Source organism: Patagioenas fasciata, chromosome 3 (genome assembly GCF_037038585.1).
Source record: "Patagioenas fasciata isolate bPatFas1 chromosome 3, bPatFas1.hap1, whole genome shotgun sequence".
NCBI classification, from domain to species: Eukaryota; Metazoa; Chordata; class Aves; order Columbiformes; family Columbidae; genus Patagioenas; species Patagioenas fasciata.
The window spans coordinates 78,121,454-78,149,419 of NC_092522.1; the positions used below are offsets into that span (position 1 = coordinate 78,121,454).

The following is a 27,966-nucleotide window of genomic DNA, read 5'->3' on the forward strand; positions in this document are numbered from 1 at the left end:
AGCTCCTGGCTCTGAGCAAGACAGCTTCTCCAGCTCCCCATGCCCTTCCCAAGCAGGCAGAGATGTACAATGCCCGGCTGCCGGTAGAACCAGGGCCAGCCCTCTCCTCTCCTTCCAGCCACTTGCCCCACAGAAAGGCAAACAGAGCAGTTTTATTCTGGGACTGCCCAGCCCCTGTCAGCACACAGTTTTAAAGACTGACTATTCAACGCTTCCATCGGTTTAAGTGCTGCCCCATCCAGTACCTGGTTGACCAAGCCAAAGCTGCTGGCCTCCACAATTTTTTGTCCAAGAGAGGAGCTGGGCCTCTCCTTCCCCAGTTCCGGCACCAAAATGGCCCCCTCTACCCAGGTTTCTATAGTCAACAAAAATACTGTGTCAAGGCACAGAGGGAGCAGGTGACTGATGTGTCAGTTCCCTGCTCAGACAGGCCCAGCTGTCCCCGTAGCAACCCCAAGCTGTAGGAGCTGTCATGGCCTCTCAGCCTCCAGCTGCAAGGACAGGGCATTTCTTGCTCTCACTCCTGCCCCTGCACAAAGCTGTTCTATCTGGTTTTAAGCACTTGGGGCAAATTGCTGGCAATTTTCTCTCTCAATCCAACATCTGATGACTTTTGTCTAGGGCTGGACCTCCAGATGAAATATAATGCTTTAGGCTCCTTAGGGCTTGGTATGGCCCTTCTTGCTTGCTTTCTTGGGTACAGAGCTTCAGAGATTATTTAACTACCCCTAGGAACAGCAAAGGCTTATCTTGTGGCAGCAGAATACCTACAATCTGAAAATGTTAATAGCAGAAATGCTTACTTGTTTTTTGCCTCTGCTCTCAGCAATTCCAGTGTCCAGAAATGCATAAACCCACCCCAGAAATGCTATCTACACCAGGAAAATACCACGTTTAGTACAGTTTAAGTGTTTTGAAGCATACAACTTGCTTTTCTAAGCCAGAGGTAATCCATAAGTAAGATGGATGTCTATACAGTTTAACAAAGTAGAGGAAATCCATCCCTGAAAATTAGCTGAACAAACTAGTCTTCCAAAGTCCTGATAAAGATGTTTAGGGCCTATAAACTCCCCCATCACCCCTAAAAGCTCACACGTACAACTCCTGTCAAAGATCATAACAGTCTCTTCTACATTTAAAATAATTGTCTGAAATTTTTCCTAATCCTTTGTCTTGAAGGTGGCAGAACAAAGGTTACTGATTCAAAGACACAACTTTCCATTAGGACCATGTATCATTACTAGCTTTTATTCAAAACACTTGACAACAGAGCATGCCTACAATTTTCACTCTTACCTGCGCAGGGGCTTGAGAAAACATTGCGTTCTCTTTATATCAGAGATCTGCAGCAGAACGTCATTGATAACATCCCAAGGAAGCTATTTTTTTCTGACATATGCAAACACCCATGGAAATCCGTACCAGTCAGAAACCCTAAGACAAGAATTTATTGCAACTAAACCAGTGTCAATTCTGAAGTCACTGTTAAGTCTTTCACCATATGTATGTAGTGGGGGTTGGAAAAGAGCAGACTCCCCATTAGCATAAGGACCCATCTTGCATTTGTATGGGTATGGAAAACTCCTGTACACATGAAAACTGTACAGCTCTGGTAGAAGAGATCACAAATTCCACAACATACTGATACAAAATTCAAGGTCTCCTTTATAACAGCTCAATTATTTTATACTGTGCTAGGTGTAGGTTCTGTTGATGAGAAGACCCAGGCCTTTGGTAGCGGCCCCTTCCCTGCACTTATCAAGAACACTCTCACATTGTCACGGTTTAACCAAGTCATGGGTTGTGCTTCCAATCCCTAGCTGTCCTTCATACTGTCAATAAAGCTTATAGAGTAACAACATTAATAATAAAAATTTGTATAAATAAGAGACAATACCTCTTCCTCTGCCTCATTTGTAATGATCTGAATCTTCAATTATTAGAGAAAAGGAAAGTCACTGGTTTTATTTTAACCGAAGCACTAGCCCAAGTCATTCTGGAAACACGAGCTTTAAGTATCTCCTTGGCAGCAGGGGGAACAAGGCACTAAAGATTGCATACTATTTTAAGCATATAAAAATGTATAAAATTTTATTTGACAAGTTAACAAGTAAGCATTTCATTAATCCATTAAAACACTTTATTACAAGTCAGTGTAGTTGAATTATAGCTACCTACATGAAAGTTAATTCTGAGGTGAACAAACTGACCTACTAGGGAGTAGGCAGGTCAGTATTTTGTGAAATTTAAAATTTACTAGCTATAAGACAACTTCAAAAAATTTCTTAACACAGTAACTATTGTTCCCACACAATATCATCTTTTTTCAGTGCTGACTGAAGCTTCTGCACACTTTTTAGCAGCTGAAGAGAGCTTCTGCATTTGTGCCCAGGACAAGATTTAGACATACTTTCCCTTACAGTGACTGCAATCTCCTTTGCTTCGTTTTGGCCACCACACTTTAGTTTGACATGAGCTGCCCCTTGCTTCAATTTCTGATTCTTTTTCTTTAATTTCTGCACCTAGGAAGAAAGATTACTAATTAGAATGTTACATACTTGTAAGACCTACAGCTGGAGAGCTTACTGGACTTCTACCAAACTCCAAACTAAAGATATCTAAGGGACATTAAAAAAAAAAGTTAACATCTACTAATCTTGCACACTGTTGTTTCTCCGTAACAGAAAGCATTACAGAAAGCTGACCTCACCCACACTCAACAGATTGTTGAACCTCATAACTGCCTGAGGTAAAAATGTTTGCTTGAGAGGGACAGAATATGTTACCAGTTTGTATTTACAATGGTCTTTTACCATTTCAGGTTGTACTACCTTAACAAAACCAAACCCAACCTAAACAAAACACAACCAACAAACCTGTAAAATGTATCCTGTTTATTATTGGTTACTGCATTTAAGCAGTTTACTTTGAAGACTCATAAAAAACAGGAAAACAAAATAAATTGTTAAGGAATGTTTTTTTTAAATGTCAAATAATGTCTTGACTTGCACTTGGCATGAAAAGGTCACTCCCAAAGATAAAACTAGGCTGGAAGCATTCCATATGCCAATTTAGGTTTTAAGTCCATTTCTAAAAATAATTAACTTTAATTGCATTCTAGAACATATTATTAACTGTGAAACAGAGATGACTACAGCATTTTTAGTGTGACAGGTTCTAAAAGCAGAAATATGCATCAGAAATATTAAGACAGGTCTGTACAAAACACAAATAGAATTGTCTGTGTGCAAATGCACCAGAAAAAATTACATAGGCCAAGGGTGACAGGAGTGGCCTGTATTGATAACCAGGGTATGATGGACAGTAATCAAGCAGACAGACATGAAGAATGTGCTATTTAGATCATGACCCTAAGGCGTGTGCTCTGATAAGGCTGTACCAGAGCACGGATGACGTGCCAGCAGATCCGCACCCTGATAATAAGCAGGGATGACAACAAGGTTGCACCACATTGTATGTGATATTAGTCTCCTCATCATCCCAAAATGAAGGCAGACTGTAGCCATAAAGGAAGAAACAAAGGTGCAGTTGTTTTCCACTGTCTAAGGTTCCTGGAAGATTAAGTCAGCAAGATTCTGAGGCAAGGAATAATACCATAATTGTGGGCTTCTCAAGAATACATGAGATTTATCCAAATCACAGTTGACATTGCCAAGAGAGGCTATGAGGACTCAACAATGTCCTTTGTCCATATTGCTTACATGCAACTCTGACAATTTTACTTTGACATAAACACCTTTGTGCTTGCAATTACACACATAATAAAAGGTTTGAGTGAGTAAAATCTACCAAAGAATGAATGTGAATAAAACCAGCCAGATTTAAATTAACTACCACCTCCCCCTTTCATAAAGTCTCATACAGTTTTGTTTTGTTTCCTGTCTAAGTGATGTTCTTAGGTGAGTCTGTTTATCCTGAAACATAGGATGGAAGAACAGAAAACTATCAGACAGAACTATGGATTGTATTTTTTTACCGTGTGTTCCAAACCACATTGCTACAAAAGGGTGAAGTTGTTAACCTACAGAAGAGTGACTTCATATGGGCATGTATGAAAAGCTGTCATCTATGGCTCTAAAACAAATTCTGAGAGAATGCATATAGGTTATGGGTTTAACAAAAATGAAAGGCCTGTCTGGCTATGACTTTGGAGAAGCTGTGGTCAACGGACTATTTGGTTAATAAAAAGCTTCAATATTTAAATAAGACATTTAATCCTATCTGTACTGGAATTATAGCTTCCTTCTCATTCCCCATAAGGACAGGACACAAGGAATGAAATTCCAACAATTTGTCTTAACACAGGGAGCAGAAGTGACAGCCTGAGCAATTCAGCTCTGCATTGCAGAACTGCCACCAGGAAGGAAGTTTTTGCACATTCCAAGATACATAGCTGCCAGCTGTAAGCATTTTTCTGGATGAAAAGAAGGAATTGGAGGTACAACACTGAGCTAGCAGCCCTGGCTTAAGCATTCTAGTGACATTCTAGTTAATGACAACAGGAGGCAGAGTTGTGGCAGCCTTCAACCAGAGTGTTACTAGTTAGAGTTTACATCTTATGCTTACAGCAGCCTGATGCTCTTTCAGCTTGGATATTTGTTCTTCTTTAATCTCCATTTGTTTTATGAGGCAATCCAGCTCCCATTCTAGGTCTTCACGAACTCTGGAGTCTTGAGCCTCCTGTATTTGCTTCAGAAGTTCTTGATGTTCACTATTAAAGACAAGAATGGCACACTAAGTATCCACGATATAGTCTAAGATTTCTTCCAATGCTTTCAATGTATTGCAGGAATTGCTAGCTGTTTTGTCACAGCAATTATAGCATTATTTACTGCCTCACACAATACGCATTAATCTGGAATATGTTCACACTAGAAAAGAAAAAGTTTTTTTCAGTGGGTCTGATTTTCTCATTCCCAATTTGTAGTTGATGTACGTCTTATTCCTCCCCCTTGTCACAGTCATAACAACCACATGTGTAATAGTGTGCAAAATGAGAATTTGGAAAATGAACAGCAGCTATGCAGCATGGTATTTTTAATTCTTGTGCCGACTTTGAAAGCTTAATATAATACTGAAAAGTATTGATTAAATTAGTATATTTAATTTATAGTTTTTTCTGACAGATAATTTCAATTAAAATATTATACTGAAAAAGATTTGCAGTGAGGTGTGCTGGTTAATCAAATTAATCAGCTTAATTAAAAGAAATTGTGTAGATCTACTTGATACCTAGATATCTGAACTAGTCAAAACCAGAGAGCTACTCTTAGATAAATAATCTCTTTACAAAGGTCACAGCTTGTTTTCTGACTTCTGAGTAACTGCTGCTCCTTGACAGTTTAATTGAAGCAACTATTTGTTGCTATTTAAAAAGAAAAAAAAAAGCCCGTCCCTGAATTTCCATGAGTAAGCCAAAGCTTTTTGAAGAAGAGATTGGTTGCCATTTTAGATCTCGCCACATCAAGGATTTCAAACCAGTGTCAACATCCTAACTGGTTTAACCAATACATCCTCCTCTGTTCAAACCACAGCTCATCATGTTGACATGTCTGCTACGACCAGCTACATAGCTTTGGTCCACAATTCTACAAGCTTGCATTAATGGGAAGATGCCTAAGAACAGGACAAATTGTAATCCACATTTGCTTGTGTGGCTAGAAAGATACATACACTCCCATCTAATGCGTTAGCTTCTTCCACACCCTGCCCATTTTCTGGCAGGACACTGTCCTCTTGCACAACCCTCTTACAGGACTGGCAAGTTCTCCTGCTACCAACAAGGAAAAGGAATGAATGCCAGACTGTCTCAGCACAAAGACCCATCAGGTATGCATGTATGGAAAGAACACAGAAAGAGTGAAGAAAAAGTCATTGACTGGATGCTGTGACAGGACTACTCCTGCCACAGCTGTACTAACCTATTCTACCACCCAGACTGACTGCATGCTGCAGGCTTACTCAACTTTAATACCACCTTTGCACCCTTCTCAAGGAGATCACTCTTGGTCTGCTCTGTAGACCTCAGAATATGTTTACAATTTCTAAAAAGCATAGGCCAGAAAGATTTCTCATTTGTTGCAGCTGTTACTTCAGTAGCAGTTAAGTACAGGATGTGGAAGCAGAAAAACTCAGCTGAAGCGTATGTTGCTTGCTCACAATATCAACTAAACACCAGGAGAGAAATAATTTTTTGAAGTCAGGCCTGCTCAGGCCGTTCTGTCAACAAGTAGACCTACACTTAAAACAGGCTAGGTTTGACTACAGCACAGCTGTAGCTTCCCAGGGCTACCACTGAAATAATTTTTCCCCATAACACCAGGGATGAGTACTCACAAGCTCATTTGGCCCAGCTCATCTTGCATGGCCAACACAAGCTCTGAAAGACTTCTGGTGGTAGTAGGTGATGTGGAACAAGAGGATACAGATTTTGAAAGTGCGCTGTGTCCTGAAATCCCAGACATAGCTCCTCCTTGGCTTCGTGATGAGATACGTGGATTGAAATGCTTCATAGTATGCAACATGCTTTGTACGTTTGCACTAACAGAATGGCTGGAACTGACAGACTTAAAGCAGAATTATTAAGTGGTTTACAGAAGTGATTAACAGTTACAGTAAAGACACTTATTCAAACTGTAGATGCTGATTTTGAAAAAGCACTTGGTTTCACTCACCTTCCCAGCCACAAAAGGTAGCTCACCAGCCTTTATATGTAACTGTGAAAGGTGCATTTTCTTCACTGTAGGAGTTCTCTGTCATAAGACAGACAGGAAAAGACAAGAAATTTCAATGTGTTAACCCAATAGCACAAACTTTTTTTTTTTTAAATAAGTAAAATTAAATAAACAAGCAGAGAAATGCATCATCTCAGTTTCCCTCTGGTTTTAAAAAAATAATTTCCCTCTGTATGTGGAAGGAGTAGGACTTTCCAACAGCCAAGACAAGTACATTTTTTTCCAGACTGACAAATAGGTTGACATTAAAGAAACCAAACATTGCTTACTTAAGTTTGCAAAACCACAGTTGCAAAATTTTGACTGACCTGTAACATGTGTTGCAAAATGAATTTTCTTGATTTCAGCAATCCCCCCCAAACACATCATCTTAAGATGCCTAGTTAAAATGGCTTTGGAAAGCAATTTTGCCAGATAAACTGAAAGGCAGCTAAGACAGGACATGGAGGATGGCAGTAAAACTGTAACAGAAGTTATTGTCATGCTGGTAAACGGAAAGTTTTCCAGTGAGGTGCTACCAGCCCCAGCCCAGTTTTAATTACCAAAAGGAAAAAAAAAAAAGGGGTATTGAGTATTGTTCTTCACTTTAGAAATGAAGTAAAGTTCAGCAGACAAATCAAGTGCCTCTTACATCACCATTTTTCACAAATTCTCATCTCTGTGTGAGGCTGTTGCTATCACCAACAGAATGCTAATAAAAACTTCCATGTTACCTTCTTAGTTTGTTTCTTCTTCCTGTTTTCCTTTTTAGGTTCACTTTGAGATGTTACTGAAGACATCAAAATCCTGTTTATCTCCAGTCCTGTTTGAAGCTGTAGGAATAAGCAAAAAAGAAAACAATCATCTAATGTGATATTAGAAGCACAAAATCACATGGCTTAATTAATTCCCTCTTCATGCATGGATGAGAACCAATTAAAGGCACTATTAACTGTCCTGCTTGAAAGGCAGAATCTATGCTTAAAAACAGAACAGATTCGTAGGATGGCAGGGTATCAGGCAGATCTTGCAACTCTGTCTCAGAAGTCCTCATTTTCATATTTAGCTGCAGCAGCTGTATTTTTCCACTGTCACAACCAGCAACTGAGATAAGCCAATCCTGCTGCATGCTGGGGAGATCATAAAATTCCAAAAATATGAACATCTGGATTTTACAGTCTGGGGGCAGAGAGAACTGATTGAGGTCAAACCTGAGGGACAATCCTTGGATTGCTCTATAGCTCAAATTTGATATCAAGGCCCATGATAAACAGGATAATAGCTGTTCCCACTTAAACATAGGACAAGGACTTTGGGCATGTGTAACAGTTCTGGCTAAACAATACTGGAGGTCCACCACAAAACTGGGATTATCCTGTTTTTTTCTGTCACCAAAAGGAAGGGAACCACCCAACACCCTGCATTTTCCAGTCCAGATCCAACAGACCTAAATCGATCCTGCAGTGAATTAAGATGGTACTAATACTAGTTTAGGACCCTGTTTACTACACTTTAGTCCTTTCTTGAGCAAATGTTTATAATACTGCCAAGGTCAGACTATTTGCTCTGGGAAAGTCTTTCTTACTATGTTTCTCAGAAGATAAAATCTCCATACTAGTCTTTCTGTTTTGCAGCAGCAAGCAGTTTAAGCAAGAAACCCAAAAACCTGTGAGTTTTCAACTGTGTCATTCTGCTGGATTCTGGAGGTGGTCAGATACCTGGGCTGCAATCTGCATGTTATTTCAGACTTCCTGGGCTGATGAAAGCCTCTTGGATGAGGTATCAAAACTGACAGCAGTGACGAATTAATTTAAGCTGTCAGCTTTGTTTATGGCTAAGTTCTTTCAGTATTATTCTTCAGCTCTGCATCCCCCCACCTTGCCCCAAGGGAATGCCACCACAACTTTTCTCTTTCTAAATAGCTATTATTTCTCAGTGAAGGGAGGTTTGGAATACCTGGAGCTACTTTGCCCCTTTAACAAAAGGTTTCTTTGATTTTGCCTTCTTTCGTAAATACTCCTCACTCAGACGGATGGCCAAACAAACTGACTATGGTTTCACAGAATAATGAATTATTCAAGCTCTCATTTAATGAACAATGTAACAGTATCACTGATTAAAGACTTTTCCAAGAATAGTCCAGTATATTAGATTTCAGCAGATCTTAACAAAAAGAACAAACAGAATAACCAACCCTACTTCGGGTATAAGGTTTCTTATATGACCACTTTCTAGTCACTATAAGTTAAAGCAACCTGATTTAGCTGCAGATTCTCTAGAAATTAACTCTCTACGCAGGTCACTTATAGCAACTTTAAGACTGATAAACTGTACCATTATCACAAAATGAAGTAGAATCTTCCTTGACTGAGATATGCAACACACCTGGCAAGCTTTCTACTATTGAGTTTATAACTGGTCTACATAGTATTCCAGTTGTTCCCAGGTAATAAACACGTGGAGTTTAAATGTAATTTTAAAAATGGTATTTTGGACAGAGAAGTTAGCTTCCCTCAGCAATAAAAACAGGATAAAATCTTTTCAGTCTACCTGAGCAGTTTTGTCTTGCATTAATTTACGCAGATGCTCTTCTGTACGAAGCTTTTCCTCTAAACGTTTGATCTTGTCCTGAATTTGAAGACAAGGATGATTAGTCACACTTCAGTTTGACATGCTGAATCAGAAGTCTGAAGTAGCTTGCAATTATAATCTGGGATACAACAGGATGGAGGAATTTATAAAGCCCAGACTGAAAAAAAGACTCACGCAAATGAACGCAAGGTGGCATTCAGTCAGGTATGTTTTATGATCTTAGCTTTAACAGAGGAAATTTTTGCAAAGCTTAGTACTGTTAACAGTAACTATATGGAATGAAGGACTTTCAGACTGTCATTCCGTGCATGCTTACTTCTGCAATTCTCTGAGTAGCAGTAAGTTTAAGACATTCTTTTTCTAGCATTTCAAGTTTTTCAAGTTTTGCATGCAGTTCTAACCGGTTCTGATCTTCCTCTTCCTGAAGCTGGGCCTGGAAAAAAGTAAGCAAGAATGGAGCTGGCAGCTGACTGAAGTTGTTTCAGATGGCAAAAAAACCAAACATGCTACAGTAAAGGTATTTAATTAGTTGAACTTATATATTTTTTAAATTGCAAACTGATGAAAAATACCAGGCAGACAAGATTCAAGTTTCCAGCAGCCTTTTTGTCTACCAAATGTGCAAGTTTTAGCATGGGTTTGCTCATTAAGAATTCCACCCAGGGAGTCTTTTCAAACAATTCATTGAACAGTTGTCATCAGTCAGTCAGACAGTAAATTGCTTCCGTTTGCCACCACCCTGAGAAGAGCTGAGGAAGAATGATGGCCACAAAAAAGTCCCGATCTTAGATATTTCTATATTTCTTGACTATATCACGACTTTGTTAGAGTGCTAAGAGGCTTCACCTGTTGTTCTGAAACCATTTTCTTTTCCAGTTCCGCACTGGAAGCCATTTTTCTCATGTAATCCAGCTGTTTCTCCAGCAGGGAGCAGCGAGATTGTGCTGCGTTTAACTGCACACTTACATCTACAGTGAAAAACAAAGACATTCAGTACAGCAATGGGAGCTACACATTTAGCCAGTCTGTCATCTCATTGAGGAATCCTCTAGCTTGAAAACAGGCAAGAAAAGTTTTGGTAGTCATGTGCTTAAAATATGTTTTATATATAAGACATGAGAGTCAAGATGTTTTTTTCAGAGCTAGTCCCTAATATGAATTCCAAAGGTGTGAGCACTGTGGTTACTTCGATTTATATCAGCAGACGTCTAAACAGAATCTGGTTTCTTCCCTTTTAAGTTTTCTCAAGTTAGCAGTGTTACACATGTAAGCAGCTGCTTGCTTATTGTAAGAGTTAGACATACCACCTGAAATCTGCTTATTCTTTAAAATAGCTTTATGGGTTATGCAATACTAGGTTAATATATGTAAAAACAAGACCTCAACTTGATTCACATTATCAGGCTCCTGCCCCTCCCCGGTTCTGAAGCAAAAAAGAAAAGGGGGTTGTATTAATTAGCAGTTTGTCAAAATAAACACTCCCTGGATTATGCAGTCTTGGAGTTGCTGTGGCTACACCTTATCGCTCAAGAGAAATACCTTTCCTCTGTTGCATCAGTTCTTGATGTGCTATGTCCTTTTTGTTGGATTCATGCTCTAAGGCCTTCTTATACTGAGCAGCTGCTATGGAGAGGCTGTGCAGATTATCTTCAGCCTGTGACTTCTCCAACTCTAGACGGTGGATCTTTTCTTGAAGAGTTTTCAGGGCTGCCACCACAGCTAGCAAACAACGCAACAGTTCCACCTTAAGTAACAGGTCCTATTATTATTATTATTATTATTATTATTATTATTAAAAAAACCCCAACACTCCAAATGGCAAAATACTATCTAGATTTTCTTCCTAGGATCACCCCCAAAATGAACTATGTTCCTTAGCAGTACACTTATACATGCAGAACATATCTGGGAGAAAACTGACATGTTTACTGCATAACTGAGGTATAAACACAGGTCCTGTGAGTTAAACTGTTTTCACTCCAAATAGTAGCAAGCGCAAGAAATCATGGCAAATTGAGTACAACAAACCCTGAGACTTCACACAGAAGGATGGAACACAGATATCCAAGTTAGGTCACAAGTTTTGGTGTAATGCAACTGGTGTAGACAGGAAAGAAAAAAAAAAGACTCAGATGGGGGGAATAAGATACAAAGGGACATTTTGGTAAAGGATGGATTTTAAAAACTTTACTCTTTAAAAAGCTAATGATTCAGTGTCTAGTTTCTTGTATTTGATGATTCTTTAAACCATAGAAACAAGTCTGTAAGATTTTGCTTTTAGTCTCAAATGTCAAAATCAGGTGTCAAAGTTATGCCAAAAGAAAAAAAGTTGCAATTTCAGCTACAAGGAAAAGTCTGCTAGCTCTCCAAAAAGTATACACACCTGTGGAAGTTTAAGACATGTTCTGTAACAAGTCAAGCTTCTTTTCCGACATTTTATAAGTCTTGATAGTCTCACTATACCAATTTTCTTGATAAAGGAATAGCCAGCAAATATTGCTAGCTCCATAACAACCCTCATCAGCCACATTAGAATAAAATAAAAAACAAACTAAACAAAACACAAAAAGGAAGCCAAAAGCAGATACCAGAGAGCAGAAAGATGAAGTGGGAGCACTTCTTCCATCTTTCCATTAGCATGCCAAATATTTCCTTACTTTAACATTTAGCTACATAACATCAAACTGAACATTTTAATCCAAAAAGCCCAAACCAGTCACAGATTCTTCAGGTGAAGAACAGTGATCACATGCACACACAGTGGCTATGTCTGTGCAATATTGCAAAGTTGTCCACACTACTAAATCCAAACATGGCATTCTTGTGATTCACTGTGCTCTCCAGACACGCTAAGCCACTGAGCATTTGCCCTGTGAGCTCCAGAAAGTAATCACCCATTCAGGCACATGACAACTATGGCAGACCCATGTTTCATACAGACTGACTTTCATGCTGCTAACTTGCCTGAGAGTCTGCGTTACACAAAAGTTCTCCCAAGGAATCATACCACACAAAAACCTTATAAGTGATTTTAAGCTAGAGGGAATCAAATAGCCCTATGCAAAGTTAATTTAAAGTCAGTGTGCCATACTAATGATCTTTTCTTGCTGTATTTGAAGTCATGAACTGCTTCTGCTGAGTTTGAAGCATTCTCCATTGCTTTTAGAGGAAGTCTGACGATTTTAAGTTAAACAATTTTCAAAGCCAAAGTTTATAAGGATGTTAGAAGACTTGCAGCAGTTTCCATTCCAGACGTATGACTTCAAGGAGACTACTCCCTCAGGACACATATACATCCTGTCTCAATGTCAGTCTGATAATCGCAGCAAGTCATTGAACTGAGTAAAACAGAACAGGGATCTTTACTCACGAGGTTTCACGTGGAACAATTAAAAATACCACTTTAAGGACATATTTTGGCTTTACCATGGTTATTGGGGATAGAAGGCCTGTCACCACTAACAGCTGCCAACTTCTTTGATTCTGTATAAGCAAGGGCTGCAGGAAGCATCTTATCTGGTGGGTGAAGAAAGCTTCCTATGAAACTGTTCTTTGATTCAGAATCCATAGCCTGTGAAAAGAGAGCAATTTAACGTCATTAGCTCTTTAATGGACTATGTAATAGTTTTCAAAGTATGTCACCGTGCAGTCCCTGGCTCTGTTTATATCAAACCAGATCATATGCATCAAAATAATAATTAAAAAAAATCCACACACATCCTCAGATGAATCCTGTATTTTAATGCAATTCCAAAATAATGCCTTTCATAACACTAAACAAAGCTTTCCTCAAAGACCCAAAATTTCTCAGATTTTTCTTGGTGCTTTTGAATAACTTATGCTGATTTTTGTCCTTTTAAAAACCAAGGATTATCAACTTATTGTATTTTCTATTTCACAGACTTTAGTGTCTGCTTCTCAGTGCTCCCTGCAGAGCAAGCATTCCAAGTTTTACAGCCTGTTTTCATTTGCAGCCTCCTTACTGCTCTAATGCCTATATTTTTATATATGGCTTTATTATGTAAAAAAGACATGGCTCTCCACATGTAATATTGAGGTAACAAAAGGATATTTAACATGCAGTATCCCCAGAGTATGTATTAAATCCTGTTTCTCCACTCCCTTTCTGCCCCACCCTTTCACATTCTTTATTTTATCAGAAGCACATCTGAAGACAGTTTACACCCTGCCAAATAGTGATTTTCCTTGATACTCAAGACAGGCACAATGAAACCTGCAGAAAGTGCTTTAGTCTAATACAATCTCTAGGAGAGCAGACCCTTAAAAGGTCATTCAAGCCTCATTTGTTTTTTTACATTCGAAAGCCTGTGACAGTGAAGCATGGGCCACAGGCCATCTGAAGGAAAAAGGCACTAATATTGAAGAGGTCTTTAATAATTTTGGACTTACCGCTACTGCAAAAATAGTGTTCATTAAGCTTTTTTGTTATATTCTTTGCTATTCTACTCATCTACTTGTCCTACATACAAAAGAACAGCAGAGACAATTCCATTGGTCCATTTTAATAAAGGTCCTATTAACTTACACTTAAAAAATTGAGAGAGTTGCTCACTTCTGAAAGCTGTTACCAGGTTTTGCTACCCGTAGCAAGTGTAAACACCATACTGAGAGAAGGAAGTTACTATAAAAGCAAGTTTTAAATCACGTTGAAGCTACCTAGCAAAGTAGTACCACACATTTCACTTGATACGGTGTAAGAAATGAAGAGTATAGACAGCCTCAGTTGACAGAAAAAAAACTTATTTGAAGGCTCAATGATACAACAATTATGGTAGCACTGCAGTTTAAAATACAGGATGCACAACTGGAACAGGCTTCCTGCTTGGGCATGGCTATTTACAGACAAGAGTTCCCAAAAAGTCACCCAAAGGAGGTAACAGGAGGAAGAAATCCTAACCAAAACTAGAGCCTGCTGATGAAGCACACCCTAGGAAAGCCATTCATAGCCGGCAGGCAGGGAAGAAAGTTTTCAACGAAGGAACGTTTCCAGGAACAGCTCCTCCAGCACTGGTTCAGAGGCTGTATAAAAGAAAAATCAGCATCCATCCACACCGCCTCTTCAGGATACACAATAAACCAAAGGTACACAGAAATACTTCCTTCCTCCTCCAAGTTGTCATCACAGAGAAGTCGACACGCACCTCGCTTTGCCAGGGCTTGCTTGACTTGGGACCTCCCAGGCATGGCTGCTTTGGTGTGCTAACAACCCCAGGACAGATCCCACAGTTCAAACTGGCTCCCCTGGCACCAGCATGCCCCCGCCCCCCAGCACCAGCACGGCCCCTCAGACCTGTAAGAGGGGAGCTGGCTGGGCTACCCTTGTGCAACAGGTCATTTCCAGAAAGCTCCTTGCAGGGCCCTGCCACCATCCTGCCCATGCCAATGGGCCACCCTGAGCCCAGGCCACAAGCTCTCGGCACTGGGTCAGTGGCTGCGGGTGGCCAGACAAGCCACCATCTCTGGCAAGAGGTCCCACCTGGTGACCCTGCCACATTTGTGGCCACACAAGGCATTTATGTGCCTCCACACCTCCCCCCTGGATGTCTGGGAAACACTGCACAGGGACACACAACTATCTCTAACAGCTGGACAGGTGCATCAGCCAGTTCCAAAAGTACAAGGGGCAGTGGTGGTGAAGAACATGAAGCCAGGAACAGCAGAAACCTCAAGATATGGATGGGAAAGTCCTGTGGTCACAGGGAGGGTCAGGGCCAAGACAGGAGAGGAGATGGGACTGGTGTTGCATAGTGCACCAGCATGGTATTCCACAAAATGAGAAATAAGCAAGACTTACCAATTTTCCCATTGCTTCTCAACCCCTACATGCTGGTGACGAAAAAGACCAGCAAAAAAGATCTGTAAAAATATGCATATGTGCACACAATAAGCTTACTACCACTTCTGTGAACAGGGGAAGGAAACTTTGGATACTCCGGAAGAAGAAGGTGGTTTTTGCTCAGGTCATCTAACCTTTTGGCAGTCAGCATAAGTGGAGACTTGCTTTTCCAACATCCTCTGGTGGAACATGGCTCCCTCACATGCCTGCAGCTGCTACGCATCAATTAGTTTCCTTATTACTTTCCCATAAACAATTCTGCTGTTTCCAAGGAGATGGGTTTGTGGACAGTTGTTAGGAGGGCGGTATCCGAAGCAAATAATGAATAAGAGAGGGAGGGAATAAAGCACCAAAGAATTTGAGAGTTTGTGTTCAAGCTCGGTAACACAAAGCTGGGGGGACATGGGGGCACCTATTTGCAAGAAACAGAACTAAAAACTCTTTAGTTCTGCAAGTGAAGCCAAAAGAAAGTGAAAGAGAAGAGGCCAGCTTACCACCCAAGTGATGGTGATCCAGCTAACCCAGCATGGGATTCAGCATGAAAACCTACAATTTTGCTAGCACAGAAAGGGTAACACATAGCCTGTAGCTGGAGTGGGAGCTCCCCAACCTACTCCTAAGAGCACAGGCTCTGCAAAGGGTGTGCAGGAATACAACACTGCATGACCGAGACACCTGTGTTTGCAGAACCCCTGCTACGGACGTAGTTATGGACACCTTGCTTTGCCACAGCTTCCTCAGACACAGAGGTTGAAGGAATGGTTGCTATAGTGCCTGGAGGTTCTGTCAGTGTAATTGCTCTGGTAGAGGTGCTCTGAGGTAGAGGAGTCCTTTAGTATCTCAGCAGGTAAAATATATGTAGTTCATAACAACTATGCTGCACAGGAGTGACGTCTACAACACTGCAGTTCTCAGACAAGGACATTGGCCGGGAGAAAAGGATCAAGTGACTCTATACCAGTAACACATCACCAAACATCCTGACCACTTTCAGTCCACTAGGACAAGAAACCTATCAGGAAATAATTAAGTAGCTTGACGTATGTTTGGACGTCAACTGTCCATCAACTTTTTCCCTCACAAGTATTTAAGTTTCTACAAAACAATCACGGACAAGTTTGCTTTTTAAAAATGGTTATGCAGGCCACACCCATTGCAAGCTTAACCTACCACTCTTTTATTCCACGCTACCATGGATGCTGGCACACAGACCTAGAGAGGTGCTTTAAAGCAGATATTGTTTCCCGAATGGCAATGTTTGCACTAATGTAACTCCACGAGGCTTAAGGGGGATTTAGCACTTGAACAACACTCATTAAAGCAGCCAAAACACGTTGTTTAGACAAGCCCTTAGTTGAGGAAATTAGTGCACTCGTTCAAGTTTGGGGAACAGCCAAGGGAGAAGTATGTGTATTAAATGGAGGCTGACAAAACACCCAGGTTACAGGCAGAGGGGAGGGAGGAAGAAATGCCTGGCTGCCACCCCAGCTGCCTGTGCCACAGTGGTGAGGGGTGGGGGGGAAGCAGTTGCACTGTGCCGGTCACAGCCGGACTCACTGCCAGCACATTGCATTTTTTAACCAGAACTGACCCAGCCTGTGTTGGTGGAGGCATTCGTGATACTCAGATGCTCAGTGTTATTTTATACAGAAGAACACAAAGGAGACAGTTCATACAAACTAAAAACACTGCATCAGGCATGGGGCAATTTAGTGCTGTTAAATGCCAGCTTGGCCCAGCCACCCATGTTTGCCTAAGGCAAAACTACAGTACTTAGAGGGGCCTGTAAGAAAGATTGGGACAGACTTTTTAGCAGGGCCTGTTGTGATAGGACAAGGGGTAATGGTTTTAAACTGGGGATTCGGGCTACACATGAAGAAGAAATTTTTTACAATGAAGGGTGGTGAAACACTGGCCCAGGTTGCCCAGAGAGGCAGTAGATGCCCCATCCCTGGAGACATTCAAGGCCAGGCTGGATGGGGCTCTGAGCAACCCGACCTAGTTGGAGATGTCCATGGTCATTGCAGGGGCTTGGACTAGATGTCCTTTGAAGGTCCCTTCCAACCCAAACTGTTCTGTGATTCTATGTTGCCTCCAAGCCTGAGCCAGGAGGCTCCCAGAGCACAGGGCCACAGGGCTGCGGCCCTGTGCACAGTGTCAGACCTAGCGAATTAGCTCTGTGACAGCTGTGCACTAATGCAATTGCACTGCCTACATCTCCTGCCTTGCTGCAGCCAGCATGTTCACCCCAGGGTGTGAGCATGAGCAGAGCTGGTCCCTTCGGTGGGACCACTTCTGCCAGGTGGCTCAGTGTCCCATGCAGGCTGGGAGTAAGCTTGCACAAAGGCTGTTGGGGAGCAATCCTCTCATCAGGTCTGTACCTGTATATATGACTTTCAGACCTATGAGGACAGCAAACAAGCTGGAGTTTCATACCTTAAGACAAACAGTGAATTTCCCATTTCATCATGGTCATGTAAGTACTGATGTGATTTACCTTTACACTATTTTTTTTTTTTTTTTTTTTTTTCTGAATGCGGCCTGCATGGAGTACCAGAGTACTGGATCGGGTAGCTGTGAAAATCAATTGACATTGTAGTTAGTTACTGTTGTCTGTACAAGTAAACATGCCATCAGTGGGGACCTACTGAACACCACTGAAATCATAAATGTTACAGAAAGACCAGTAATTACTTCATCTTCCTCTTCCCCTCTTTTCCATTCCTCTCCTCCATTGCTAGCCACCTATGTTCTGGTTCATTCAAATCACTGTGAGGGCACCTTCTAGAACCAAAGAGGTGCTGTCAGAACACCTTCAAAGAGGAAAAAGAAAAAATGGATCAAAGCATTTTTCAGAAAGAAATACAAAGATACCTGTCTTCTGACCTGACCTACCAGACATGCACAATTTATAGTGAAAATAAAGCCTCAGATGAATCAAGGAATGATTCACTCTTTATATGACATATTATAAGACAAATTTGAAAGAATTGCCCCAACACAGGCTATACTAAGAAACTCTCAGAATGCTGGCTGCTATTTGAGCCAAGCCTTGCTGGCGAAAGGTTATGTGAGAGGCCATTTTCGTGACACAATCCAAATTGGTCTTTTTTTTCCCCCTTCACTTTTCTTCGAGAAGCAGGGAAAAGCTTGGTCAGCTGTACTAGCTGTGCTGCAGCGCTCTTTCAGCCTTATCCCCGACAGACAAAGAACAGCCCTTCCACTGACAAAGAGAAATAAATAACGTTGCAGGCAAACTGCATTGTTGTTTCGGGAACACCCAGTCTTCAGCATCCTGACACAACCGCTCTAATCAGCCTGAAACATATGACCTTGCTCAGGGCATATCTCAGTAACTGGTACTCGTGTGCCTTCTGTAATCTAAGTGGGTTAGAAATGAAGCGGTGACAGCTGCAAAACAAACAGGACCTCACTGAATCAATATGGCATTTCAACACGTTTTAAGTTCTGTCAAGTCCCACTTTAAACGAGTTTAGAACAAATGACTAAAATCTGTCAGAGTGATGGAGGAACTTGGGAGTTTTTTTTTTAAACTGACACAGGCAACTCCATAGGAGTTAGTTTGTTGTGCAAACTGTGAGATACAAACTGGCAGTCTCAGAACTGGATATATAATATAAAGGTTAAGTGCCCCATATCTTCTTTGATACTACTGTGGCAAACCCTATTCATTCCTGAATTTCAAGTCCTAGGTAGAACTTTCATACAATCTTTTTTTTTTCTTTTCATTCTTGGAAGAAAAGGAAAAGAAATTCCTTTCTGTGTTTTCTCATGAAACTTTATGTGCTGTGAAGTATGATAAAACCTGGTATTTTAATGAAAAAAAAATCTCCTAAACCTTTTATTTTGTTGTGTCAGAACTTCTAAGCTCTCGTACCAATATTTCTCTAGTTCCTGTTTGCTAGAGATAAAAGACAGAGAACAAAAAAGATGAAGAAAGAAAATTGAATGAGTTACACAAGTACTCTGGGAACAAGGCAAAGAAATAATCAGGTGGGGGCGGGGGGGGGAAGATTTTTTTTTAAAGCAAATTTTTTTAGTAATGGTTTCTAGCCTGACAGTGTATCAAGCAAACTTGGGTCACGATGTCATTAGAGTTTTGCTGTCTTCTTCAATGAGCACAACAGACCCAATTTCTTATCAAATTTGGCCTGTATTCATAAGTGCATGATAAAATCATATTCAATACTTTGTGGGGAAATCAAGTTGATGCAAACTGCTTTAACCTTTACGAGCAGATAACTGAACTTCGCATTCAGAGGAGCAAAACTGCAAATTCCTATCTAGTAACAACTGCTGCGTTAGCATGAAAGCATCTGGCCTGGAATATAGTGTTATCAAAATAATTACATTTGTAAGTCTTTAATCAGTCCAAAGTAATTAAATAGAATCTTTCTGTAACAAGCACCAAACACAAACCCAAATAATATAAATGGCCACTAATACACTTCCTCACTTCACTCGTACCTCTGCTCTTCTTGATATTTTCCTTTCATCCACCCCCATATTATAGTTGGCTTTTCTCCCTCATCTCTTTTCCTTGTATTGAGATAATTCTATGGCTTTGTTCCTTGCCCTTCTCCCTTTGGTCTTCTTGTTGACCCACTCCTTCTTCTAGCATAAATTTAGTTTCTTTCTACGACAAGGTTACTCAGCTAGTTGACCAAGGGAAGCCTGTCGATGTGATCTTTTTGCACTTCAGTAAAGCCTTTGATACCATCTCTCACAGTCTCCTCCTGGACAACATGTCCAGCACACAGCTGGATAAACACACAATGCAGCAGGTGAGCAACTGGCTGACGGGCCAGGCTCAAAGGGTTCTAGTAAATGGGGTTATGTCAGGCTGGTGACCAGTCACTGGTGGGGTTTCGCAGCGATCCATCTTAGGGCCAGCACTCTTCATTGTCTTCATAAATAACTTAGATGGACTTGATGAAATAAAAAGTTAGAGTTTTTTATAAAGTATAAAGGGCCATTTTTTTCCTCACACAAGAATAAATATGAAATTTCTTCCCTTCATACTTAAAATACAGTTGTAACGGATGCTGCTCTTAGTACACTAACTGATGTGGAAATGGAAGGTGTTCTCCCCGGTACTCTACATTAGGAATGTAAAGAGTTACTTTTCCTACCCACTGTTATTTTCTGCTAGTGATGGATGCCATCACACACTCTTCCACACCTAGTTTGCTTAGCTTGGTTACTTCACCCTCAAAAATCTGCTTTTATTAATTAGATTGGAAGAAGCTCTCACAGCTTTCTAGAGAGCAAAACAGAGTACACGTGTCCTGACAATTGGAAGGCAGGAAGAAATTACTGGCTCTGGCTATTGACCCCTGATTAAAAAGAGGAAAACTTTGCTGTTGTGGAAAGGGAAGATTTTCAAGGGCAACTGTCTCCAGTATAGAATACTGTGTAATTAAGAGATTAGAAGGGCAAATGCAAAAATTAGGGTAGGGTGGGGCAAATATAAGAATGGGTTGAAATTACAATCATAATGAAGAAATATAATGAGGTTGGGGATAGTTATTGCAGGTACTGACTCATTCACAGTAAACACTTCTACTGTATGATAATCTTCACCTTTTATGTCTCAAATATTTAATGGAATCACTGAAAGACAGTTCTGAACGTTGCAGCTTGCCCTCTAGGCAGATGAAACACACAGATTGTGTCCCCATCGTTGCCTCGGAATTAATTTTTTCAAAGTAAACTTCTGTTTTCACCAATACTTTCTCAGGGAAAGCATCATTCTCTTCATTCAACATCCTTTAAACTAGTGTGGAGATGGAGGAGGAGGTAGAATTTTAGCCAGATAACTAGAAGAGCATGACACAGATGAGCAGAGAAACACAAAGAGGGCAATTGTTCACCACCCCTACATTTTTTTTTCCATGTATTCTTGTGCTGCTGATAACTAGGCACCTGGCAGGGAACAAGAACTCCATTCTGCATATGGACATCAGGCAACCTAAGAACAATAATGAGAAAAAAAAAACACTAACAAGGAAAAGATAAGTTTCACTCCTGGCAAGAAATTATTCCCAAAGTCATCTTTTGTCAGCAACAGTTGTTTTCAAAGATGCAGAAAAATTACAAGCAGATCTGAATCAGAACAACTCCTCAATCTTATTTTGGAGACTTATTTTGTTGAAGAATAATTTTAAAGAATATCATCTGTTTACATGACTTGGAATACTCATAGCAACTGTGACACATCTGCATTGCGCACCCTGAACAAGCGCAATATTCTAAGTATTAATGCCTTGTATGCTACATATATATACTATTATATAGTATAATAAGTACTCAAAAATGCAAGAACAATCTATCACTACTTCTGCCCTGAATTGTCTGGGAAAATTTACAACATTCAAAGCCATACAATAGAATACGTGTTTCATGTAATCTGTATATTTAAACTTGCATGACTTCAGAGATACAGGAATATCTGAGTAAGATGCCATGAAACCCTGCACGATGTTGCATATATAAAACTAGCTTCATTGATTATACATTATTTAAGAGACATTTCTCCCCTATTAACTAGATGTAGAGTTTCTGACTGCAAGGTAATTGAGTGGATCTCTATGGACTTGGCTTAAATTCTTGCTAATCTGTGTGACCTTAATAAATCACGGAGGGATGGGACTGATAGGGACTGATGTTTCAGGATACATGAGCCTTCCAGCTGAATCCCAAGTTTGGTAATGACAGACTTACGTTCCCTGCACGTAAAAGAAGTGGAGGCACATGGCGGAAACAAACAGCATGCTCAGTGAGGAGCTAACAAAACTTGTGTGTGGGGAAACTCTATGAACATCGATGTGTGTGAAGTCCCACCCTGGTGCTTAGCACCTTTTTTCTCTTGGGACTCAGAATTTGGAGCTGTCTTGGGGTGGTGAGCGCCCGAAATCTGTTCTTTAAAACAATAAAGAGTCCCTGTAGCTTCTCACGCCTGCAACTTCATTTCATATGGCTGTTGGCCACAGTATTTTCCTTTGTGTTATTACTGGAAAACACCAAGGTCCGTGTTAACAGTTTGCCAAAGGTGTTTAAAACGCCTATCAGGCTGTCAGCAGATAAAAAATTCCCAATAAGCAATGTTCATTTTCTTTTAAAGTGTAGCTGGAAGAAACAGGGTCCATCTTCTCTATGCTGTTACCCAGTGGTAAGAGCATTGGCCGGGAAGTGGGAGTTCCTGGGGAGCATTCACGCCGGATCCCTGACCACCACACTGGACTGGGAGGAGGAAGGGCAGGAAGGAAATGGGGAGTCACCACCTCTTCGTTTGAAGTTATGACCCTGTTCAGACAGGCATGCAAGAGTCTAGGACAAGGAGAGGGCAGATGAGGCAAAAGACAGAGTAAAAGAAGGATATGTCTCATCTAGTTTAATAGTTGAAAGAGAGTATTGTGTTTCATTTATGCATTTCTGTAGTAAATAGCTCCTGAACAGAAAACAGCACTGGCTTGGGAATAGCTACCAGAAACTAGGAGTTAAGTGCCTACAGCTCCCTGTGTGTCCTTCCTTCTCATTCACACCAGTGCCACACATTTGCCACCCTTTCCAGCAGGGACACAACTTCAACATGTGAAGTGATGAATGCTTCCCTTCCATATTGCAGTCCTGGGATGCACTCCCGGGTGTCACAAGATGTTGACATAGATCCCTCAGAGCTAAAAGCCAATTTTGTCATCACTGGGTTACTGAACTGAAGGTGAGAATTCTACCACATGTGGACAGATGCTGAAGCTAGCTGTGGCTATAACAGATGAACCTGCCTGACTTGTTGGGTTCAGAGAGGTTCCTCTCAGCTGGACCTCTCTGGAAGCTGCTCCACCTACTTCCTCGATCACAAGTGGGCACAAAGGGCAAAGAGGTGCCAAGATGCTCAGCTTGGGGTAATGCTAGACATTTCATCTAGACACAGACTGAGTTTAGGTGGGTGCTCAGTGGAGTTTCTTTGATCTGAATTTCTAGTTTGCCCATGCTCTTTTCTGGGGTCTAGTCTTTAGTTTTTCAGGCTATGTCTACACAGTTGAATGTAGTATAGTCAGAGAGTTGGCAAAGTACAGCAGGACTTCAGGTAGCCTGCAGTTTGGGTACGTCACAGCCCACCTCTTCTCAAAGCAAACCATGCTACAGTGTAGAACTATTCCACAGTTTTTCTGCCAGAAAGATACGGTCCCCTGAGAAGAAGCCAGTGGCTAACCTACCCATCCTTGCTGCATCTGTGACCAATAAGGAGGCAAGATGGCAGAGTTTGGTGCAAATGTACACAGGTGACACATAGTAGGCCAGAACACACAGCAGACGTACAAACATGTGCTCAGAGGTAAAACAAGGCCACGTTTTCTCCCACATCTTACAATATGGCTTGCACAATCATTGAGGCCAGTCTGTTGGGACAATAAATAAGTCTGGGCTTGACACCAAGCTTGGGCCTCAGTTCAAAGACAGGAGGAGTAGCCTCTGGCGTTCTTGTGTCTCTCTGCAAAACGAGAGTCACAGAACTTTGCTTCCTCAGAGGGCCACTGTGAAGAAAACCACACGAAATACTGTGGAGTGCCCAGATGTTGCAGCAACATGCCAGAACCCAGATCTAAAAGGAGAGAAGTGATCCCATCCTAGGTATTTGCTAGTCGGAACGAAATAAGCCTCAACAAAATCAGGTGTAAATAGAAGCCGTTGAAGGAGTCTTACTTAAAAAGCAGTTCCTTCTAATGTCCACAAATGTTACTGTGTTATTACGGGGTCTCTGGAAATCAGCTAAGTGATCTCTGCAATAAAGTGCTCTTTTGTGGCACACAGAAACTGGAAAACACAAAAGTAAATATAGTATAATTTAGATCTTATTTCTTAGAAAGGACATGAATACAACTACTTCATATTGTATTTTCAAAAAATATTTCTGCATTTGGATATCATTTGCATATGGCTACAGTTCTTATCTAGTTAAAAAAAGAGGGAAGTTGGTAAATCATCAAGGAAGGAAATACTGAGGTTTAAAACAGCCACAAATTTGTTTTTCTTCAGCTTATCATTTTAAAAACTCAAATGCTGTAATTCTGTATGAGTTGCCAGATTGTTTCCTTCATAATTCTGCCTTTCTCTTATCCGTTCTTTAGGGATCAAAAACAAGCACGTTAACTTCTGTCAGTGAACACGCAAATCAGACAAACACATTCCCCTAACTTCAGGCTCTGATTAATTCCGCTGGTAGCCTTTGACCTTGATTTCCACAATGTCTTGCAGTACATACAGAAGCTTGACCTGGTATCGGAAAACTGCAGAGATCTGGTTTGGAAAAAATAAAGCCACCTTCATCTCCATTACCAAAGTGCTACATTAAAATGTATAAAACAAAGGGTTGAAATCTGAAGTTTAGGCCTTGGAGCCAGTTTCACAATCTGTTTCCTGTAGCCAGAGTTCACTTGGAGCCAGTGGAAAAAACAACTCCTAAAAGATAAAAGGCAGTGCTGTGACTTTCAATCAATCTCAGTATTCGGTGTGGGAATATAACTGTACTAAAGTCGAAAACCAACGCTTCAGTTCTCATTCTGGTTCACTTTATTGATCTCGGCTATATGTATCCATTGTCAGAGACCTGCAGCAAGTGCAAACTTATCAGGGGAAAAATGAGAACTATCCAACCTCTGAAGATCAACATTTACACAGAAATAAAGCAAGCACACGTGACATGCCTATTCACAGGAAAACTGGTAGACCATAACAAGTGACAACAGAATGGGACGGGAAGCTGAAGAGGTAGCTAATGTAAAAAAGAAAAAAAAAAAAAAAGAAAGGAAAGGAAAAAAAAAAGAAAACATAAAAGGCACTGACAGAATTAGTTTCTTTGAACCCATTATCAGTTATGATGGGTGGAGGCCTTGAGTGCTTCAAGAAGTCAAGACTCACATTTTTTATAGGTAGTGATGATTTCAGCAGATATATTGTTCACAAGGGTGCCAAACACCTAGAGGAAGCAGCTGCACAAAGCAGTCCAGGCCTGTCCACATTGCCAAACAATGGCAATGTAGGCTGCTTGTAGAGAGGATTTTATGGGAAAAAAGAGATTGGCCTTCCTTGAAAGATACAGGTAATGACAGAATAACACTTATTTTGCAAGCTTCAGAGAAACCATGCCAGAAAACAAAAGGAATGTCAGATGAAGAAACCAGGTTCTTTGCAAATAAAAATGCTGTTGATGGCTGGTGTTGGTGAGCCAGCCCAGTCTCTGCTCCTGGACTCAGAAGTGAGAGACTCTGTCTCTCTGTGGTATGTGAGTAGCTTGTTCTGCATTTAACTTCATGTTTGAGTTTTGCATTTTAGAGTGGGAAATGTGTACATGATAAATTATGCAAGAACCTATAGGCCAAATGTCATGTCTCTGATTTACTTGCAAGCATTCTTTTGCCTCAGTATACTCGAAGCTGTAGTTTTAGGACTGGTTTAATGTGACAGCTGTAAATGGGTGGTTCTGCCCTTGTCTGTATGTTTCCCTCTCCTCTGCCAAGAGGTGAATTGGACCAAGGAACTGACTTGGTTAAAAATTAACTTTACGAAAAAAAAAAAAAAGTGCTTTTTCCCCTTCAGGAAAATCAAAAGAAACAGCAATACCAGCCCATCTGGTGGCAGACTGCACTTAATCCCAGAATCACTGAGGCTGGCAGGGATCTCTAGAGCCCTGCTCAAGGAGGGCCACATAGAGACAGTTGCCCAGGACCTCTAAGGATGGAGACTCCACAACCTCTATGGGCAATCTGTGCCAGTGCTTGGTCACCCTCGCAGTGAAAAAGCATTTCCTGATGTTCAGAGGGAACCTTCTGTGTTTCAGTTTGTGCCCGTTGGTTCTGGTCCTCTCACAGGGCACCACTGAAAAGACTGTCATTCTGCCCTCTTTGCACATCCCTTCAGATATTTATACAGATGGGTAAGATCCCCACAAGCTTGCTTTTCTCCAGGCTTATCAGTCCCAGAACAATTTGGATTAAAAAACAACCAACCACCAAAATCCAACTGGACTAATTTGGATAAAAAGACTACAAAACTGTCACCCAATTTGAATACTCCAGGGATTTTTTTTTCTCTCTTTCATTTCAAGTGTTGAAGGCATTGTATTTCGCTTGCATCAACTGTTTTTTTTTTTTTTTTTTTTTTTTTTTTTTTTCTCCTTTCTGCTGATGTCTTTACTTAGGCTACATCAAAGGCTTCTGTTGGAGCGTATATCTGACAAGCCTTTGCACTTGCTTAAAACACGTGTCTTTTTTTGCCAATGCAAATTTCTGAAGCAAACCCACTACCAGAATTGCTTTACTTGTGGCTGTTGCCAGGCATCTGCTGCTTCTGAGAACCTGTTGCGGTAGAAAACAGAACAAAGAAAACAAAACCAAAAAACCCCACAACACCACGGGAAAATCCTGAGCAGAACCGGCAGCGAACGCCGTCTCTTACCCTTCCCGGGCAGCGTCCCGCGGTGGGGAGCGGGAACTCACGGCCGCTACGGCCCCAGGAGCGCGCCCGCAATGCCGGGAGGCGGCAGTTACGCGCCAGAGCCTCGCGGCCCCGCCCCGTACGCCCCGTACGCCCCGTACCCCCCGACGCCGGGCGCGCTGCCTGCTGGGAGACGCAGTTCCCGCCCGTGGGCGCAGGGCTGCCCTTCCGCGGACTACAAGTCCCAACACTCCCTCCTGGTGCGGCCGCTCCCCGCTCCGATTGGGCCGACGGCGGAGAGTGGTGAAAGGCGATTTGGTGGGTGGTGTGTCCGTCGTGTGGGCACTCCGGGTTGGGCGTGGCTAGTTTCTGCCCTTCGCTGTCCCCCCCCTTCACGGGTGAGGGGTTCGCTGGGGGTCGGCCCTGCTGCGGTGGGGAGGGCTGAACGGGCCGCCCCACGCCGTGGCGGAGAGGCTGGGCCGGGGCCATCCCCTTCCCTCCATGCCTGGGACAGGGAGGAGGAGCCGCCGGCGCCGCGGGGTGGTGGCTGCCCCGCTCCCCGCCGGGAGAGGCGAAGCCCCAGCGGCGCCGCTCACTCGGCAGCCCCGGCGGCGGTGGGCTGCGGTTGCCGGGGGCGCCCACTGGGGCTGAGGGAGCTCCCGCCCGCCCTGTCCCTCCATGCGGCACGGGCAGCGGTCTCTCCGTTCACCGCCGCGTTCGTCGTCTTTGTGGGCGGGCTGGCGGCTGTCGGGAGCCCGCCATGGGGCGGCCGCGTCGGGGCTGCTGAGGCGGCGGTGGGGAAGCAGCCGGCCGGCCCCATGGAGGAGCGGGAGGGCGAGGTGCGCTGGGACGGGCTGTGCAGCCGCGACGCTGCCACCCGCGCCGCCGCCCTGGATCACATCGGACAAGCCGTTCTCCGCCGGAGCGAGACCATAAGTCCCGTGGCGGCGGTGCCGCCTACCCGGGCCGCCGACGGACTCTTGGTTCCCGCAGCCCGCGATGGGCTGAACGAGGTGCTGGCCCGCCTGCTGATGCTCTCCAAGCGCTGTCCGTTCCCCGACGTGAGAGAGAAGAGCGAGGCGATCCTCAGCGGGGTGCAGGTAAGCGCGGCAGAACCCACCGCCGCCGTGGGACGGGGCCGGGAGAGCGCTCCCGACCCCGTCCCGCGCAGGGCACCCGCGGCTTTTAGCTGTGCAGCGAGGTGGGTGTCTGACTCAGGCCGCTCGGATTTATTCGTGCAGTAATAAATGCGAAATGCTCCCCGCATCCTCGCGGACAATTATTTGGAAAAGCGTTAGTAAAAGGCAAGCGTCAAGTTTTGGAGCG

At 42.3% G+C, this 27,966-nt stretch overlaps 2 protein-coding genes across 4 annotated transcripts in view; one reads left to right on the forward strand and one right to left on the reverse strand.

Moving 5' to 3' along the window:
* Positions 1-1,430: 1,430 nt before the first annotated feature.
* Positions 1,431-26,773, reverse strand: CEP57L1 (centrosomal protein 57 like 1). 2 transcript variants are annotated; one of them, XM_065834625.2, is made up of 11 exons: positions 26,662-26,773; positions 12,753-12,897; positions 10,866-11,045; positions 10,173-10,294; positions 9,643-9,759; positions 9,285-9,362; positions 7,469-7,567; positions 6,696-6,773; positions 6,358-6,587; positions 4,588-4,732; positions 1,431-2,522 (listed from the first exon to the last, which is right to left on the reverse strand). In XM_065834625.2, exons 2-11 carry the CDS (start codon positions 12,892-12,894, stop codon positions 2,298-2,300), a joined length of 1,416 nt encoding a protein of 471 aa, XP_065690697.1. In that variant the 5' UTR covers positions 12,895-12,897; positions 26,662-26,773; the 3' UTR covers positions 1,431-2,297. The 2 variants fall into 2 exon arrangements, with proteins under 2 accessions (XP_065690697.1, XP_071662753.1); XM_071806652.1 differs by lacking the exon at positions 26,662-26,773 and adding an exon at positions 23,911-23,994.
* Positions 26,774-27,012: 239 nt separating this feature from the next.
* SESN1 (sestrin 1) overlaps positions 27,013-27,966 on the forward strand; it is an 81,280-nt gene continuing 80,326 nt past the window's right edge. Inside the window, exon 1 of one of the 2 annotated variants that reach the window (XM_065834646.2) lies at positions 27,013-27,740. In XM_065834646.2, the coding sequence (XP_065690718.1) occupies positions 27,459-27,740 (282 nt within the window). In that variant the 5' untranslated portion in view covers positions 27,013-27,458. The remainder of the gene's footprint in view (positions 27,741-27,966) is intronic. The other variant, XM_065834647.2, reaches the window with a different exon arrangement.